Genomic DNA, 18427 nt, shown 5'->3' with positions numbered 1-18427 from the left:
CCTCAGCTATTTGTAAAGCCTCATCAGACAGCCACTTTGCTTTCTTGTATTTCTTTTTCTTTGGGATGGTTTTAGTTGCTGCCTCTTATAGCAACCAAAGAAATACTAGTGTGTTATATTTCTTTCTGCAGTTCTTTTTTCTTTCTTCTTTTCTAGAACTTTTGATTATATATTTTTTATATTTCCACTGTGATTACTAATATAATTAGTCTTATTTCAACTTCATATTTAATCCCAGGAGAATGCTTGTACCCACTCAAACAGGTACTGTTATCCCCAAGTCCCCTGAAAAACAAACAACCACAAAGAGGGTTCTGCTGGGAAGTGTCCAGTGGGCTTTCTTATTCCTGATTTCATTTCGTCTATAATTCTCAGCTGGTGATTCCTCCTCTACAATTATCCATTTAAGTGTGATCACTTCAGTATTCCCCATAGATCTCAAATGAGTGGCAAGAACTACTCACACAGAAATGCAATGCGACAAAATAAAAGGATAAGAGAAAACACAATGCAACATTCCAACCTGCAGTTAAGGATAGTTAGAATTCTGAATGTGGACAATTGTTACTTATATGGGGACTTCCACTAGACTATCCTAATTAATGAAAGACATCCCTGGGAGGGATGAATTAGTTTAAAGAAGAAAAAAAAAAGAACCTGCTTAATTCAGGATGGTGATATTTGAAGGATTAGTTGTAGTCCTTTTGCCCCAAGTGGTGTGCCTGACTCCCAATGCTAAATGCAGCATCAGTGAGCCTCTGCCCTTTCTTCACCAACAGTATGGACCTGGAGATTTCATTGTTGTAGGCATTCTGTCTAAGGTCTACATATTCTATACAGTGATGGACTTCAGTGAAGCACCGTCTAGTAATCTCTTTTATGAAATCCGGTAATTTTATTTGAAACATAGAGATACATATTCATTTTGAATCTTATCTGAGATGGTTTCTTCTTTGGCAGTGAACAACATTCTATCTAATGAGAGAAAAATAATTATGCATAATCCATATATTTTGATCTGTGACTTTCCATCACTTTAACTTTTTGTGGGTCCAAGAAGTCAGGCTTTCAAAGAAGGGAGCACCTCTGTATTCCTTTCATAATGTATAGATAATCAATTATATTTTTTTCAGTAAAAACTAATATTCAATTGATTTGGACTAATTGGGAGATTAGGCGTGTGCTAATTTCTAGAACTGGAAAGTCTATGATTTAACACCTAGCTGCACCATTGCAATTTCCTTAGTGGGTCTGCTGTTGGGCACTTGCAAAGGCTGAGTCCTCATAGTCTTCTGATGGTTTTGTCCTGGTGAGTGATACTTCTTTTCTTCTGGTCGGACTGGATTAAGGGGATTTTGTTTTAGGGCAGGAATAATCTCTTCAGGTCTGATGGGATTATGGAAAGGAGGGAGGGTAGCTAGGGCATGGACCTGATCTTTTTTCTGATGTCCTGGGAGGGATCGTCCATTTCTGGTTTGCCACAACAAAGTATAATAAACTAAATTAACAGACAAATAAATAATGGAGGTAAAGTCTTGTCCATCAGTAACATTCTCTTCTCTCCTAATGGACCGGCCCAGCCACTTTCTCTGTGTAATAGCAAATGCCATTCAGGATACAGTAAGAAAAAAGTAGAATCAAAGCCCTTTTGCTGCTATGATTTTCTTCGATGTCCTGATGGGAAGATTGCTAACCAGGAAGGTAAGAGAGATTGTGCAGAAAGCTGAAAGGTCTACTGACATCAGTACTCAGAGACATTTCTTATCTTTTGGATAATAATCCAAAAGTAGATGAAGATGATGATGATGATGATGATCATGTTTTAATTCATCAAGGAATATCACAGTATGAAAAACAAACAAAAAGAATCCCTATTGGGTTGTCTGAGTTTGCTTCTCTTCCTACATATGTTTCATTTCATGGGGGAGTTATAAACCACATATAGACAGCCAGCAAACTCCAGTCTCCCATGCAGTGATGATGCTACCTAGCCTGGTAATGAAATTTCTGCAGGAAGAGAAGCAAGCTCAGAGAACCCCAAGAACCCAACTATAACCCATACAAAATTGTTTATGCAAATTGAAATAAAAGCAGAGATCACATTGGATGTCTTGGTCTGTATGCAGTATTAGGGACGCGGTGGCGCTGCAGGTTAAACCGCTGAGCTGCTGAGCTTGCCGATCGGAAGGTCGGCGGTTCGAATGTTCGTGACGGGGTGAGCTCCCGTTGCTAGTCCCAGCTCCTGCCAACCTAGCAGTTCAAAAACATGCAAATGTGAGTAGATTAATAGGTACCGCTTCGGCGGGCAGGTAACAGCATTCTGTGTAGTCATGCTGGCCACATGACCATGGAAGTGTCTACGGACAAACGCCGGCTCTTCGGCTTTGAAACGGAGATGAGCACCGCCCCCTAGAGTAGGACACGACTGGACTTAATGTCAAAGGAAACCTTTACCTTTACTTATGCACTATTTGATATTTCTGAATTCCTAAATGGGAAAATCACTCAATGTTGTGATTCTTACATTACGAATTAAGACCCCTTGCTGAATTTCAGACTTGTTCCAGATGACCTTTGCAGTTCATTTACTGTCCATTATAGACATTTGTTTGGTTTTTGGATTCTAAGTCAACAGTAATCACTTGATGATTGTTAAGTTCTCTTTTGATTATTGAATGGAATTTCAGAACTGCCCTATTTCTAAACTAATCATTTCTTTTCTAGACATGGATGACTGTTTTCACTGTCCAGAGGATCAGTACCCGAACAATAGCCAATATCTATGTCTCACAAAAGTTTTAACATTCCTGATGTATGAAGAAATTTGGGGGACTATTTTAGCCAGCTCTGCTCTTTTCTGTTCTTTCATTACAGCTGCAGTCCTCTGGATTTTCATTAAACATCAGGATACTCCTCTAGTTAAAGCCAATAACCGAAACCTGACCTACACGCTCCTTGTTGCTTTCTTGCTGTCTTTCCTCTGTGCTTTGCTCTTCATTGGCCAGCCATCCAAGGTGACCTGTGTCCTCCGTCAAACCGCTTTTGGAGTTATCTTCTCAGTGGCCATTTCTTGTGTTTTAGCCAAAACTCTCATTGTGGTTCTGGCTTTTATGGCCACCAAGCCTGGGACCAAGGTCACCAAATGGGTGGGGAAAAGACTTGCCATGTCGGTAGTATTTGGCTGCTCCTTTGTTCAAGCTGTGATATGCACTGTGTGGCTGACAACCTCTCCCCCATTCCCAGATGCTGACTTGACTTCAGTGGCAGAAGAAATAGTTCTGGAATGTAACGAAGGTTCCAACTTCATGTTCTACTGTGTCCTGGGCTACCTGGGCTTCCTTGCCTTGGTTAGCTTCATGGTGGCTTTCCTGGCAAGGAAATTGCCTGATGCTTTCAATGAAGCCAAGTTTATCACTTTCAGCATGTTGGTCTTCTGCAGCGTTTGGTTGTCCTTTGTTCCAACATACCTGAGCACAAGAGGAAAATACATGGTGGCTGTGGAGATCTTCTCTATCATAGCCTCCAGTGTTGGGATACTAATTTGCATCTTCTTCCCCAAATGTTGTATCATTATATGGAGATCTGATCTAAACAAGAAAGAAAACCTACGAATAAAAAACAGTATAAGAATATAAACCTGGATGTATTTATGTATTTATTATATTGCCTCCCATCTCACACAAGTGATTCTCAGTTGCATATAAAATTAAAGCAACAACCCCACCAGAGAATCCCCAGTGCACAAGAAAACATTGATTCAGCTTACCCAAAACAGCAGCAAAGCTCACCCACCCAAATGCCAGGGGGAACAGCCAGGTCTTCAATGTCTTGCAAATGGCTAACAGGGATGGGTCATCCAAACCTCCTGTTGTATGCTCTTCCATAGGGAAGGTGCTGCCACTGAGAAGGTACAACTCCAGGGTCCAACAAGATGACATTGCTTAATAGAAGGGATTTGAAATATTTAAGCTGTGTGGGACTTATCCCTCAATGTACCTGAAGAAGAGTCTAGACTAAACCATGAAGTTAACGAAAAAGGTTTGCCTTTTTTGAAATGGTTTGCCTTCCTTGCCACTTTAGTAATACACCTGGCACTGAAACATCTGTGTTCCTTGTCTTTACCTCTGTTGGTCTCTTTTAGTGCTTTGGAATCTGCACTGTATTTTGGAATTATGCTGCTCATGTCCAGTTGTAGCATAATGTATAATTAAAATGTAGCAAAAGCAATATAATGCCTATTTTTGTCATTCAGCCCTAAGATCTGTTGGAGAAAACTCACTGTTGCTTAGATAAGTGTGCACAATTGGGTATTTGCAAGAGTGAGGTTGGGAAGCATATAAATTCCCTTATAAATGGAGGACAAGAAGATTGATAACGTTAGTTGTTACAAAGAGACATGTCCTCTGCTGTAGAATTAGAAATGTTTTATGTAACACAAGCACCAACCTTTAAACGCTACCCAATATTCCAGGAGACTACTGGTAGCTTTCAAATCCTTTATTCATCAGCTTAAGCATCTCCTGCTCACTCTAACCATCATTTATTATACATAGTATACCAAAGTTCGTCCTTGCAATGACCAAGTGACAAAAGGGCAGAAGGTGCCATTTAATGGGCTGGTCGATTGGACTTCAAACTACTCTTCCCTCCAATTCTGTTTTATAAACAATGCTGGATTACTTCAGCTTGATTTCTTGGTTACCTCAGTGTCAGAGACCATGTCATGATTGTTCATAAAAATCTGCTAGTTGTCCATTTGATCTGGATTTTTTCCCTTGACTATTCCAGGACCACAGGTAGCACAAAAATGTTATCAGTAGATGTTTTCAAGAATTTATACCCCTTCCTAACTTGACTTTGAACATCTATCATCTTAATAGAGTCTTGCAAATGTATACTTTTCTGGTTTATTTTCTTTATTTTCTTTTATTTTTTTTAATATTAAAAGTTTTTCAGAAAGCATAAATACTAACAGAAACTAATAGAAAGTGGAAAGAATAAGAGAGAGAGAGAGACAGAGACAGAAGTGCAGAAAGAAGGAATAAAAAGAAACAGAAAAAAGAAGCTTCTGATTTGCTTTGCAGCAAATACTGTATGATTGCAAAATTATCTCTCAGTCTATGGTTACAAGAAAAAAAAAGCTATTTTCCCTATTATCCAATTATTTTTTTAATCATCAGAACCACAAGTCATAAGTGCATTTTTTTTGTTTTGTTTTTTATGCAAAAATCCTCTAAATGGTTTCCACTTGGCCATAAAGGTAGATAATTGTCTTTTCTCTGATCAAGGATGTTAATTTAGCCATCTTTGCAAGTTCCATCATCTTCACCAATCATTCCTCCATTGTGGATAGGAGGCATTGCAGGATATCAATTAATATGAAAGGAAAGAAATCCAATCCTTGTGCCTGATTTACAAAAAGCAGATCTGTTATTTCAACATGATCTAGAAAAGATAAGATTATCCTTTCTAGTAGTAATTGATAATATTACTGGGGCATAAGCAGAGGGCATAATTAGGTACTGCAATAGTATGTATATTATTTTTATTACTTTGATGGATTGATTAAGGGCCATCAAGGTGGTGTCAACAGATAGCAACTACATAAATAGATTATCTTAAGGAAGATATAGTCCCAATGTGGTCCTTCAGGTCTTCCATATCTTCTCCAAGACCTTTCTGGCTACTCTACCCAGTGCTAGTCTGAAGTGTATTTCTTGATTGCTGGTTTCTTTATTGTTAATCGTCAATCTTGAAAGGCAGAAGCTATCTACTACTTCAATATCTTCACTGCCAGTTCTAAGGCCGGTTGTTGTACCAGTTCTCATTAGTTTGGCCTTCTTTATATTTTAACTTCACCCCATTTCTTTACTGTACTCCTTGCCATTCACATATTTAATTGTGTTGATCTTTGTAAGACACTATTTTAAACATGCTTCAGGATGGAGATCAACCAAACATGGAAAAATATTGGAAGAAGCCCATTGCTAAGTGCCTGGAGAGAATTTATCTTTCCATATAGTGAGACCGAGAGCCAAAGAGTGGTGTCTGCAGCCAGCCAAGAGTATGTAAAGGTTATAAGATGCATGCAGTGTCTACATGAGAGGAATCCCACCCTTAGGTATTTAATTATGATGTCATAATGAATCATATGTGTAACACAAACCAGCATCTCCAACAGCCTAACAATGCAGAATATGTAAACATAGATACCCCTAAGAGGAATTAACCAAACGAAAAAGAATCTCAAGAACCAGAAAATGGTGTAGAGAAATTATGCTTGCTGGGGAAGAAAAGTCTTGTCAAACTGCAACAAATATTTCCAAACAGTATTATGTCAAATTAATATATTTGTGAAAAATGGGCTCTAGGAGTCAGTTTTAGTATTTTTTTTTTTTTTTATGTATGCAGTAGAAGGTTCTCCAGGTTTCTCTAAATACACACACAGAGAGAGAGACACAAACACACAGAGTGGGATTTATTTTCTCTTAATCTTTCTCTAATAGGCAGACAACTCTCTTGTGAAATTCAGGACTTGATAGATATACTTTCTCTTTTCTTTTCTTTTTTTTTTTTCTTTCGAATTAATGATATATATTTTAAACTTCTGACTGGACTGATGTCCATGATATTGCTCTCAACAATGACACCTTCCTTACACTATTGCTATTGTGGTATAGAAGAGAAAGTCTGGGGAGATGTGAGTAATATGTTGCTTTCTCTTTGGTTCCTTAGGACTTTTAATTCTGAGTTACAGATTTCTTCACTGTAATTACCACAATATATTTCAACTACATGTCCTAGTCCCAAAGGAGTTCTTCTACCCACCATGAAACCTGTCACTTCTCCTACATTTCTTGTTATTTCACTGGAAAAGCATAAACAAGATTTCCACCGAAATATAACCACGGGGTTTTCCCATTTATGATTCATTTTTGCTGTAATTCTCAGCTAGTTATTCCTTCTCTGCAATTATCAACTATCTGTGCAAAAATCTCTATCTTAGAAATGCAACACAACAAAACAAAAGCATCTGAGCAAGTGCAAAGCAACATTCCGTTGACTATTTCAACTTGGGGACACTTATTGTTAGGTTCCTGAATTTGAATGATTGTCACTGACAACTAGAAACACACTGACCAAGGCTGTGAGAGGGGAATTGCAAGAAGGAACTGCTTCATTCAGGATGATGGTCCTGGAAGCCATATTTTCAATGATTGTGGCCCAGGTAGCATGTAAGATATCCAATCCCAAATGCAGCATCAGTGACCCTCTGCCTTTTCTTCACAAGGAATACAAACCAGGAGACCTCAACATTGCAGGCATTCTATCTAAGATCTACATATTTTATAACATGATGGACTTCCTTGAACCACCCTCTAGTAATCTTTTTTATGACATTCTGTAAGTTTATTTTAGCACTCCCAGGTACAGAAAGAGAGAGAATGTTGTCTAATATTGATACAGTTTCCTCACTGAATAGGGAATAGCATGCTATCCAGTTATATAAGGAAGGAACAATACAAGACAAGTAAATATATGTAATAAAGATATATGGTATAATGTAAATATATGTCCTTCCGTATAGAATATATTTCTGTGTGTCTGAATCTGTAAGCTTTCAAAGAACATTCTTGCACTGAATTAATCTGAGTACGTGTCAAGAAGTCTATGTCAGCTCTTAGTGACCATAGAGATAGTGAACACAATTAATGGTCTTTAGGTAATCAGTGAAGCATGTACTGACTTTTGGGGGCTATTATTTTGTTTGTTTGTTTGTTTGTTTCAATTATCTAGGGTGGATCAGCAGGTATCATCATCCTATTTTCCTTGTGCATTGTTGCCTCAGCCTTTTCTAAAACAGGCTCGAATATCCTGCATCTTCCTTTACAAATTAATTGCTAATCAGCATTGCATAATCCTAGACATTATTTTGCTAGCAAGTGAAATTAAGTATATTGTTTATACACTCTATTAAGTCTCCTTTCTTTGGTAGTTTTATGTAGGCTGAACTCTTCCAGTTGGTCCCCCATGGTGTCATTCTCCTGATTTCCTGGCAAACTTTAGTTACAACCTTTACACATTCTTCTGTTGCTTGCCATATGTCTCTAGATAATTGTATCAAGACCTGTTCCTTCCTGAATATGTAATGACCAGAATACTGATCTGACTTCCCCTTCAATTACCTTTACCTTCTCAAATTGATTTGCACTCTGACTTTTTACCTGAAAATGTATAATGAGGTAGGTGATAGCTTTGCCTTCCCCCATCTCCATCTGTCTTCTGTAATATTGCCTTTTTCTGTTAATGTTGCTTCATTAGTATTAATGAAGTTGAACTTACACATTAGTGAATTTGCACATCAGTAAAATCACATATCAGTGTAAGACTGAGAAGTCAAAACTCCATGTTTCTACTGACCGTAGATATAGTGATCGAGATATAGACTTCTCCAGGATGACCTGTCTCCAACCTGTTCATTCAGGAGTTCCAACAATGCACCACCTTGCTGCCAGACATCCTTTTCTTCTTCTCTTTCCTTCCTCCTTTTCAACCATTGTAGACTTCTCAAGAGTGGTAAGTCTTCACATGATGTGTCAAAAGTATGATAACCTGAGCCTGATCATTTGTGCCTTGAGTGAGAATTTAAGATTGAGATGTTTTGTGGTCCATTTGTTTGCTTTCTTAGCTGTCTATGGGTTTCTCAGGAGTCTTCTAAACTACCATATTTCAAAAGCAGGAATTCTCTTTCTTGCTTACTTCTTCAAATTACAACTTTCTCTTCCCTGATTTTCAGAAGGGAAAGCAGTCTTTGTAGGTACAGACATGTCACAGCAGATGAACACCTTTTCCATGGCTTTCATTGCTGTTTCACCAAGTTTCTTTTCTGAGACCTATTTCTTGATCGGTGGTTCCTTTAGGCTGAAACTCTCTACCACTTTGTTATCTTCACTGTCAGTTTGAAGGCTGGTTGCCATTAGTTTTGTCTTCTTTACATTAAAAAGAGATCCCATTGTTCTCAGCACAATATTCGACCTTCGTTACTGGAGTTTGCAGACCATTTGTATTTTAAACAATTGGAATAGTGATATCAGCATGGGCAGGCTGTTGCTGTTTATTCTTCTAATTTTAAACCTCATTTATTTTCTTCCAGTTCATCTTCCCCAAAGTATATTCAGCATATAATTTGAAAAAAAATAATAATGGGAGGATATAAAGCCTTGTCTCACTCTATTCCTAACCTGAAGACAATCTGTGTCACCATCTCCTGTCCAGACTATTGCATCCTAACTTCTGTAGAGTTTTGGCACAAGGATGAAATGTTTTGGGATTCTTATTGCCCTAAACACATTCCACACAGTCAACACAATTAACGGTCTTTAGGCAATCAATGAAACATGTACTGACTTTGGGGGGTTATTCTTTTTGTTTCTCAATTATCTGGGATGAATCAACAATTTTTGTCAGCCTTTTTTCCTTGGGCGTTGTTTCCTCAGCCTTTTCTAAAGCAAGCTTAAATGTCTGGCATCTCCCTTTACAGATTAATTGCTAGTCAGCATTACATACTCCTAGACATTTCTTTGCTAGCAAGTGTAATTAAGTATATTTTACACTCTACTAAGTCTCCTTTCTTTGGTGTAGACTGACTTCTTCCAATCAGCTGCCCATGGTGTCATTCTCCAGATTTCCTGGCCAAACTTAGTTACAACCTTTACAAATTCTTCTTCTCTTGCTTGCCATATGTCTCTAGATAATTCTATCAATTCCTGTTCCTTCCTGAATATGTAATGATCAGAGTAGTGATCTGACTTCCCCTTCTATTACCACAGAATTGGTAAGTAGGGAATTTCTTCTAATGGATCTTGGAGGCTGACATCCCTACAGCACAGAATTCCACAATATACCTTCCATCCATCCATCCATCCATCCATCCATCCATCCATCCATCAATTTGTTTATTTATTTTTCAGATCTTCCTTGAATCCATTTATCTGTCCATTTGTATTATTTAGCAGAGCAGTTTGAGGTTGGAATCTCCTTATGCATCTGAAGATCTTTGCAAAGACTTTCCAATCCTCTTTCCATCTTTGATGTCTTTACAGATGACATTGCAATATTGCTTGATCTCTCTTCTAACACCTCTTGTTGAGTTCCTCTTTCAGTTCTATATCTTTTTTGGATTTGGCTTCTTTTCTCTTCTCAGCAATTTCTAATGTCTTTTTTGCTTTCCTCTGTGTCTTGGTCTTTAGCAGTCTCTTTTCACACTCATCCTTAACAACTGATTTTGCTGTGGAACTTGAGACCAAAAGAACTTCTTGCATACTGAGAGAAATCAATCTCTTAATCAAATGTTTCAAATATTGTAAAAAAATAAAGGTGAGAAAATTGTGGTTGAATGTGAAAATAATTGTTTATATGGATGTATATTCATAAAACACTTATCAGTTTCTGAAATGAAACATTCCAAGTGTGGAATTATGAAGTGAGTGCTGTGAGAAAGTGTATTTACTTTCAGGGTCATGACACCCCTCTACCAGCAGTTCCTGGCTTTGCAATTTGCAATCAAGGAGGTCAATGATGCTCCACATATTTTACCCAATCACACCCTGGGCTTCCACATCTATAATAGTTACTTTAGTTCAATTTGGACCTATCGTGCCTCGTTGGAACTCTTTTGTGCTCAGGGCAGATTCACTCCTAACTACAGCTGTGACCAGCAGAACAGACCAATAGCTGTCATTGGAGGACCAACATCTGCAGTTCAGGCCCATATGACCACCTTCTTGTCTCTCTACAAAATACCACAGGTACAATGCTTGCATGGAATATAGGTATTTCACAAGGGTTTCATTTATGCATGGAATCCTTTTTTCAAGGGTGTATTTATGGTCCAAAAATTAATAGTCCTATGACCGGAAGAAATAGCATATATGTATGTACCTATAACGTATGTGGGACGCGGTGGCACTGCGGGTTAAACCGCTGAGCTGTCGATCGGAAGGTCGGCGGTTCGAAACCGCGCGGCGGGGTGAGCTCCCGTTGCTCGTCCCAGCTTCTGCACACCAAGCAGTTCGAAAACATGCAAATGTGAGTAGATTAATTGGTACCGCTTTGGCGGGAAGGTAACGGCGTTCCGTGAGTCATACTGGCCACATGACCCGGAAGTGTCTATGACAACGCCGGCTCCAAGGCTTTGAAACGGAGATGAGCACCGCCCCCTAGAGTCGGACATGACTGGACTTTACATCAAGGGAAACCTTTACCTTTACTATAACGTATGTATGACTTATAGGCAGAGTAATAGGCAGTGAGACATTGTTCAGCCCTGGTTAAGCTGCTGGACTAGAAGAGGGTAACCCAGATTGCAACCTTCCCTGATGTAGAGAAGCCAGCTGGGGAAATGTGAGAGAGTCATTCTCTCTCACTCTTAGACTGCAATGTTGAAAAAAACATCTACTTACAGACCCATAATGGAGAAATATGGAAGTTTACAGTCTGTAGCCTTTAAGGAAGGAGGTTTCCTCCTCCTCCTCTTCCTGTTTTTATTACTGTGATTATTGTTAGTGTTAGAGTTATTATTATCCAAGTGGAGAAAAGGAACTGTTAGATAGTGTTGTTGTTTTTTTCCCATACATGTGACAAGCAGAAGAAAAAAATAAATTACAAGTAGATGGGAAAAAAATTCTTAAAAAAAAAAAACCTTATCTAAACACAGCAAATTTTCAAAACATGGGATTTAGTCCAAGAAAAATCTAAAACTGCTTTTTAGGAGAAGATTAATTGTAATCTCAGATAAAAAAACCAAGCGCTGGGATTGATGAATGATTTAATTGACAGAGAGGAAGAGAAAACCAGATGTGAAAGACAACTTTTCAGAGCTTCTGACCATATAGACTATAATCTGTTGTCTCAGACGAGAGTACATTTTCAGAGAGTAGATAAGTCAATACTGTAGGATATGAATGAAAGCCCATGTTACTGATGTCATGTGAGATAGATCACCTTCATGAAATTTAAACTGCATGCAACTGTATGGATTTGTTAGAAATGCATTTCTACAGATAATTTCTCCCAAAATTTAACTGAATTCTTGGTATTCCTTCCCCTCTTATTCCCACTGAACTATAAGTGATTTATAAAATCTAGAAGCAATCTCAAAATTACTTTTAATGTTTCCCAAATTCGTATATGATGTGTGGTTTTCAATTTCAAACAGTAATCGGTTATTAAATTCTAGTTTCAGTCAATGCAGTTGAGAGGAAATATTACCAAATGAAATCCTAATCTTTATCACCTGTCCCACACTTCCTTGTTTGTTTCTTCAGCTGATCTATGGCTTAACTCCAGAAATGGATACAAAAACACAGGCTTCTGTGTACCAACTGATGTTCCCAAATGTGGAGCATCAGTACAAGGGCATTCTCCAGTTATTGCTCCACTTCAGGTGGACTTGGATTGGGATGGTATATACAAATAACAATTATGGTGAAAAGTTTGTACAGGATATGGCTCCCATGTTTTCTCAGAATGGCATCTGCTTTGCTTTCAGTGAAAGATTCCCAGCAATCACTTATTCTAACAACATTTTGTCTTCTGTGGAAGCTGGGATTGAAATGTACAATGTTGTTATGGGAAGCAATGTCAATATAGTGATGGTTTTTTGTGAGATTGCAGACATGATTCTTCTGAGAATGCTTCCCGGCCTATCACAATATGAAGAAAAACCACTATGGAGAAGAGTCAAGGTGTGGGTTATGACAACTCAGATGGATTTCACCTCACTTCCTTTTCAAAGAACTGAGGAGATAGATTTCCTCCATGGTGCTCTGTCCTTTTCTATTCACTCAAAGGAAGTAGTGAGTTTCCAGAGGTTTCTTCAGATGAGAAACTCAGCCTTGGAAAAAGAAGGTATCTTTATGAGGCTTTTCTGGGAAAATGCATTTGACTGTTCATTCTCCAGGTCCATAATGAATGAGGAAGATCGGACTATCTGCACTGGAGAAGAAAAACTAGACAGCCTCCCGACATCTGTGTTTGAAATGGACATGACTGGCCACAGCTACAGCATCTACAATGCAGTCTACGTAGTGGCACATGCATTGCATGGCTTCCAGTCCTCTCTTTCCAAATACAGAACAGAAGAACGTGGGAACAAACAAAGTCTTCTAAAACAACAACTCTGGAAGGTAATGTCCTGAACAAACAAATGGCAGAGGGCTCACCATATCCACATGGTAATAACATATAGACTGTGGCGGACATTTCTCCAACAACAGTTTGTAAAAGCTGAATCCCAAATTGTTCATTTATCTGAAAACACTTCCTTTCTTCCTTTGTCTTCTCAAATGTACTTGCACTCTGACTTTTTACCTGAAAGGATATACTGAGGTATGTGATAGCTTTGCCCTCCCCGCTCCCCATCTGTATCCTGTAATATGGACTTGTTCTGTTAATGCTGCTTCATTAGTATTAATGACATTGAACTTCCACATTAGTAAATTTGCACATCAGTGAACTGATATATCGGTGTAAGACTGAGAAGTCAAAAATCCATGTTTCTACTTTTTCCAAGAATAATTCTACTGATGTGTCTGTCAATTACTTAGGAGGTGACACTCTCTTCCAAAGGGCTTAAGTTTCTTCTCTGCCAGAAACATTTTAATGATATATTCAATCACAATTTTTTCTCCCCGGTTAACTGGGCTCAACATTCTTCTTGACTAATCAAGTTATTACCTCCAAATGCTCTGGAGATCATCATGTTTTTGACCCTCTCTTTTACTCTCAGTCATGCAGCTCTCTCTTGAATATTTAACTATGTTTTGAAGGTTTAATTGTTGTGACGGATATTCACAATTTGGCAGTCTGTGAATTTGCAGTGTATATTACTGCCTAGGATTAGAGTGCTTACTGACCTTCTTAAAAGTTCACTGATGATGTACAGTTACAGTAGTTTTAATCTTTTTATGCCATTCAGAGTCACTCTTGTGATATGGGTGGCTCTATAAATAATTGAAGTAAATAAACTGTACCCTTCAGAACAGAAAGAAAGCATTAAGCTTTTGTATGTCAATGAATGACTTCTGTACTCCTTTTCTTTGTTCTGCAATTAAGCTCAACTACTTTATGAGAAGAGTCTCATTCAACAATAGTGCAGGAGACAAAATTTCCTTCAACCAGTATGGAGAGTTAGAAGTTGGATTTGATATAATAAATTGGGTCACTTTTCCAAACCAGTCTTTCCTGAGAGTCAGAGTTGGAAGACTGGATCTGATGGATTCCCAGGAAGAAACACTTACCATTGATAAGGATGATATTGTATGGCCACGGAGGTTTAACCAGGTACGCTCTTTGTATCTCTCAGCTATATCCTTTCTGGATTCCATTAGTGAAAATACTCAAAAAGCAAATATCCAGTTCAACAAGTACATTCAGAAAGGGAAGTCCTGCTGCAATCTCTCACTTCTGCCCCTGCCCCCTCTCTGTTTGCATCTCTGTCTCCATCTGTCTTTCTAATATTGTTGAAGTGATGTGGCTACTAACATTAAGACACATTTCCTCTTTCTCATCTGTTGGGAATACCTGATAGTATCTTTGCATGACTACTGGGATGAGAATATGTGAGAAGGTAAACAGATGGTTTGTTTTGTTCAGATATCCCCAAATATTCACATAGATTTTGCAACATGCTTGGTGTAATAGATGTATTCTGATCTCCCAAGAATAAGAATTACTTGCGGTATGAGGACAGTCATAGAAGATGCAACATTATTATCCAATGAATCCCTGGGTGAAAAAAATGGGACAGATCCACTATAAGGTATTTTATTAGACATGATGTGTTTCTGAACATTGGGAGGAATACTTGGTATTTAGATGGTTACTGTGTAGAGAAATGAAGTCTCTCCTTTCATTACACACAGGCCCAGCCACTTTCTCAGTGTAACAACAAGTGCCCTTCAGGTTATAGTAAGAGCAAGAGAGAAGGGAAGCCCTTTTGCTGCTATGATTGCCTTCGATGTCCAGAGGGAAAAATGGCTAACGAGGAGGGTAAGAAATCTCATGTGTAAAGCTTATAGCTATAGTAAAAGCAAAACACTTTGATATTCTTTCTTTTCCAATCCAAAAGAGCAGACCACAGTTTTTCAGTGCTGACAGTGGGTGTTCCCACTTCTCTCCATCTGGTACGGGTCACAGAAATGGAAACCAGTCAGGCATATTCAAATAATAGAAGTGGTTGTGTATAAATTTTTCAATACAGTGACTAATTGAACTTTCTGAACTCCTTAGTGGTGTAATTTCATCCCATCCCCCTCTAATGATGTGATTCTCCAATATAAGTTAAGACCCATCACTGGGTTTTGGACAATCTTCACAGGAGACTTGGAATCCTCTTCCTCTCCTGCTGTTTTAAATGTAGTAGCGAATCATCAGCATGAATTTCAGTGTAAGGGAAAAGGGACCATTGGGAATGAAAAAGGAACAAACCCATGCAATCCAAAAGGAGTTTCAGTCATCCTCAACAAAGTCGTGGGCAAAGAGCCAGCTCTTCATGGACCTTTAAAGCACCTACAAGGTGGAAGCCATCTGGATCTCAGGGGGCACTTCATTTAAGATGCCAGGTATTGCTATAGCCAAGGCATTATTCCATGGTCCCAATAGATGGTGTTTAATCAAAGAAACGCAAAGCACACCAACCTTGCAGTACTCAATCAGCTGTGGAGATAGAATGATACTATGTTAAGTATGCATGAAAAAAGCTGACTGATGGTCTGAATGGCCATACTCTTTATTTACGACCTCACAAGGCATCCCACAGGATCGAAAACTATTCAGATACAAACCAAAAAAACACATCACCATTAATTCAAAACCTTATCCATCACCAACATTGTTAATGTCCTGAAGAAAGAAACACCCTTTTTTTCTAAGTTCCAAAAATCCATGTCATCCTTAACAATGAAGAGAAGCTCTATTTGGTGTTCCTGTTTTTCGTTTTCATGAGTAAATTCCCAAATCCCGTTTTCCTGTTCTTCTATGAATGACTCTATTTAAAGTTCAAAGTTTTATTTTTTTTCCCCAGAGAAAACTTTTATATACATAGCTTTAGTTTAAGTGAACTAAAACTTTAGGTACCTTATTTATAGAGTATTCTACTTACTTGAATGGCAAAAGTCTTGTTAGACAATTGGCCACCTCTGCGCATGGAATGTTGGAGAGACAGCTTTGGGCAAAATATAAATGGCAAACACTTTGAATTCTTCTGGTTATTTCAGGAGTACAAAATCCTGACCTGATATTTTCTGTTCTAGACATGGAAGACTGTGTTGAATGTCCAGAAGATAAGTACCCAAACAAGGATCAGGATTTGTGTCTCAGCAAAATGATAACATTCTTGATATATGAAGAATTTTGGGGGAGTGTTTTGGCCAGTTCTGCTCTTTTTTGTTCTTTTGTCACAGCTGTAGTACTGGGGATCTTTATTAAGCATCTGGACACTCCACTAGTTAAAGCCAACAACCAGAACCTCACCTACATTCTGCTTGTAGCTCTCTTGTTGTCTTTTCTTTGTGCATTGCTATTCATTGGCCAGCCTTCCAAGATGACATGTCTCCTTCGTCAAACCACCTTTGGTGTTATTTTCTCAGTGGCCATTTCTTGTGTTTTAGCCAAAACCATCATTGTGGTTCTGGCTTTCATGGCCACCAAACCTGGCTCCAAGGTGACCAAATGGGTGGGGAAAAGACTAGCCATGGCAATAGTATTTTGCTGCTCCTTTATTCAAGTTATGATTTGCACAACATGGGTGACAACCTCTCCCCCATTTCCAGATGTTGACATGAACTCAAAGAAAGAAGAAATTATCTTGGAATGTAATGAGGGCTCAGTCTTCATGTTTTATTGTGTCTTGGGCTATTTGGGCTTCCTTGCCATCATCAGCTTCACTTTGGCTTTCCTAGCGAGGAAATTGCCTAACACTTTCAATGAAGCCAAGCATATTACCTTCAGCATGTTGATCTTTTGCTGTGTCTGGGTGTCCTTTGTTCCAACATATTTGAGCACAAAAGGGAAATACATGGTTGCTGTGGAGATCTTCTCCATTGTAGCCTCCAGTGCTGCACTGCTGATTTGTATCTTTTCCCCTAAATGCTTTATCATTGTTTTCAGGCCTGATCTGAACAAGAAAATACAGCCCACAAGGAAAAAACAATAGAAAAATATGGGTGGCACTTTAATCATACACCCAGACACCATGAAGGAAGCCCTACTGAACTCTGGGCTCTCTGCTTCAGTGGGTATTGCATCCTTACTGCAGTACTCCATTCACCTCCAGTAGTTCCCAAGTACAATAGAAAGTGCTGATATTAACCTCCAAAGCCATACATACAGGGTTTCTCAACAACGGTTCAGTGGTAGCCCAGATTTCCATGAGAGATCACTAGGGGCTCCATGAGATATCATAATTTCTCTACAACATATTTCAAATTTGGGCAAAATCACATTAAAGAGGAAAGATTCATTCTTTATTTTTAGTTTAAGAATGCTCTTAATGCATGTATACCAGTCTACCCTTGAAGCAAATATACTAATTTTGTAACTTCCAGCCTATATTTGAGCCTGGAGGTTCCCTGAGGCCTGAAAATATTGCAAGGGTTCCTCCAGGGTGAAAAGGTTGAGAAAGGTTGCCTACATGGCTTGCATCCAAGCTATCATTTACACCGCCTCCTTTTTTGCTGTGGGCTAGCTTGTCTCTTCTCTGCCAGAGGGAATGCTAAATTTCCCCTTAGCCAAGAAGAAGAAGAGCCAAGAAGTGGAGGCAGTGTTCCTCAAACAAGATCCCCTAAGGCCTGGCCCACACCGTGGTCATTTTCAGCAGAAGATCCACTGTTTAGTTTCTTTGACAAACTTTTTGAATCTAATGCTAATGCTCAATTTCACCTGGGTTTTCTGCTACATTTTATGTTGTTGTTTTTTGTTTTTAATTGTATTGTGGTTTGAATCAGGCTTATATTATATTCTATTAATACACTTTAACCACCTATGTTTTTTTTTATATAATTTAGCAGTTTATAAACCTGAAAAATAATTATTTAAAAATTATGATTAACAAACTTGTGGAAGTTAAACCGAAACAGAACAACAATGGATTCATCTTCTACTTCCTGAGATACACAGATTTCCATACCATAGCTTCCTTCAGAACCTGGATATAAATCTAGTTTGTCTGCTCTGGATACATCTCTTGCAGCTGTTCTGGTTTCCAACGAGGCTGAGTCATTCCTTGCAAGCAGAAGTCCATTTTGATTGACTCCAAAGCCTTCTCTCCTGCATCGGAGGGTCTCTAAAACAGGTTCTGCCTACTCTGCCCTAAATAGTATGGCATAGTGTAGTGGAAGATTCATTTAAAGAAATACCAACAATTGTA

The 18427-nt window shown here is 38.5% G+C and overlaps 2 protein-coding genes across 2 annotated transcripts; both read left to right on the top strand.

The window, feature by feature from the left end:
* Positions 1–671: 671 nt before the first annotated feature.
* On the top strand, positions 672–3635 carry LOC134496931 (vomeronasal type-2 receptor 26-like). The gene is made up of 3 exons (XM_063302647.1): positions 672–889; positions 1601–1701; positions 2725–3635. The coding sequence occupies exons 1-3, from the start codon at positions 672–674 to the stop codon at positions 3633–3635; spliced, it is 1230 nt and encodes a 409-aa protein (XP_063158717.1).
* A 6885-nt stretch (positions 3636–10520) lies between these two features.
* LOC134496930 (vomeronasal type-2 receptor 26-like) lies at positions 10521–17215 on the top strand. Its single transcript, XM_063302646.1, has 5 exons — positions 10521–10808; positions 12327–13187; positions 14116–14343; positions 14925–15051; positions 16314–17215. Exons 1-5 carry the CDS (start codon positions 10521–10523, stop codon positions 17213–17215), a joined length of 2406 nt encoding a protein of 801 aa, XP_063158716.1.
* The last annotated feature ends 1212 nt before the right edge of the window (positions 17216–18427 follow it).

This window comes from Candoia aspera, chromosome 4, assembly GCF_035149785.1.
Source record: "Candoia aspera isolate rCanAsp1 chromosome 4, rCanAsp1.hap2, whole genome shotgun sequence".
NCBI classification, from domain to species: Eukaryota; Metazoa; Chordata; class Lepidosauria; order Squamata; family Boidae; genus Candoia; species Candoia aspera.
Note: the sequence above shows the minus strand (reverse complement) of the source record. Positions and strands in the feature narration are given on the sequence as shown.

Bases quoted from the DNA above. Each gene is read 5' to 3' on its own strand.
- LOC134496931 (XM_063302647.1), top strand. From the start codon at position 672: ATGGTGATATTTGAAGGATTAGTTGTAGTCCTTTTGCCCCAAGTGGTG. The intron at 890-1,600 runs GTAATTTTATTT...TCTGTGTAATAG, and splicing joins AATCTCTTTTATGAAATCCG to CAAATGCCATTCAGGATACA. The intron at 1,702-2,724 runs GTAAGAGAGATT...TTTCTTTTCTAG, and splicing joins GAAGATTGCTAACCAGGAAG to ACATGGATGACTGTTTTCAC.
- LOC134496930 (XM_063302646.1), top strand. From the start codon at position 10,521: ATGACACCCCTCTACCAGCAGTTCCTGGCTTTGCAATTTGCAATCAAG. The intron at 10,809-12,326 runs GTACAATGCTTG...TTGTTTCTTCAG, and splicing joins CTCTCTACAAAATACCACAG to CTGATCTATGGCTTAACTCC. The intron at 13,188-14,115 runs GTAATGTCCTGA...TCTGCAATTAAG, and splicing joins TAAAACAACAACTCTGGAAG to CTCAACTACTTTATGAGAAG.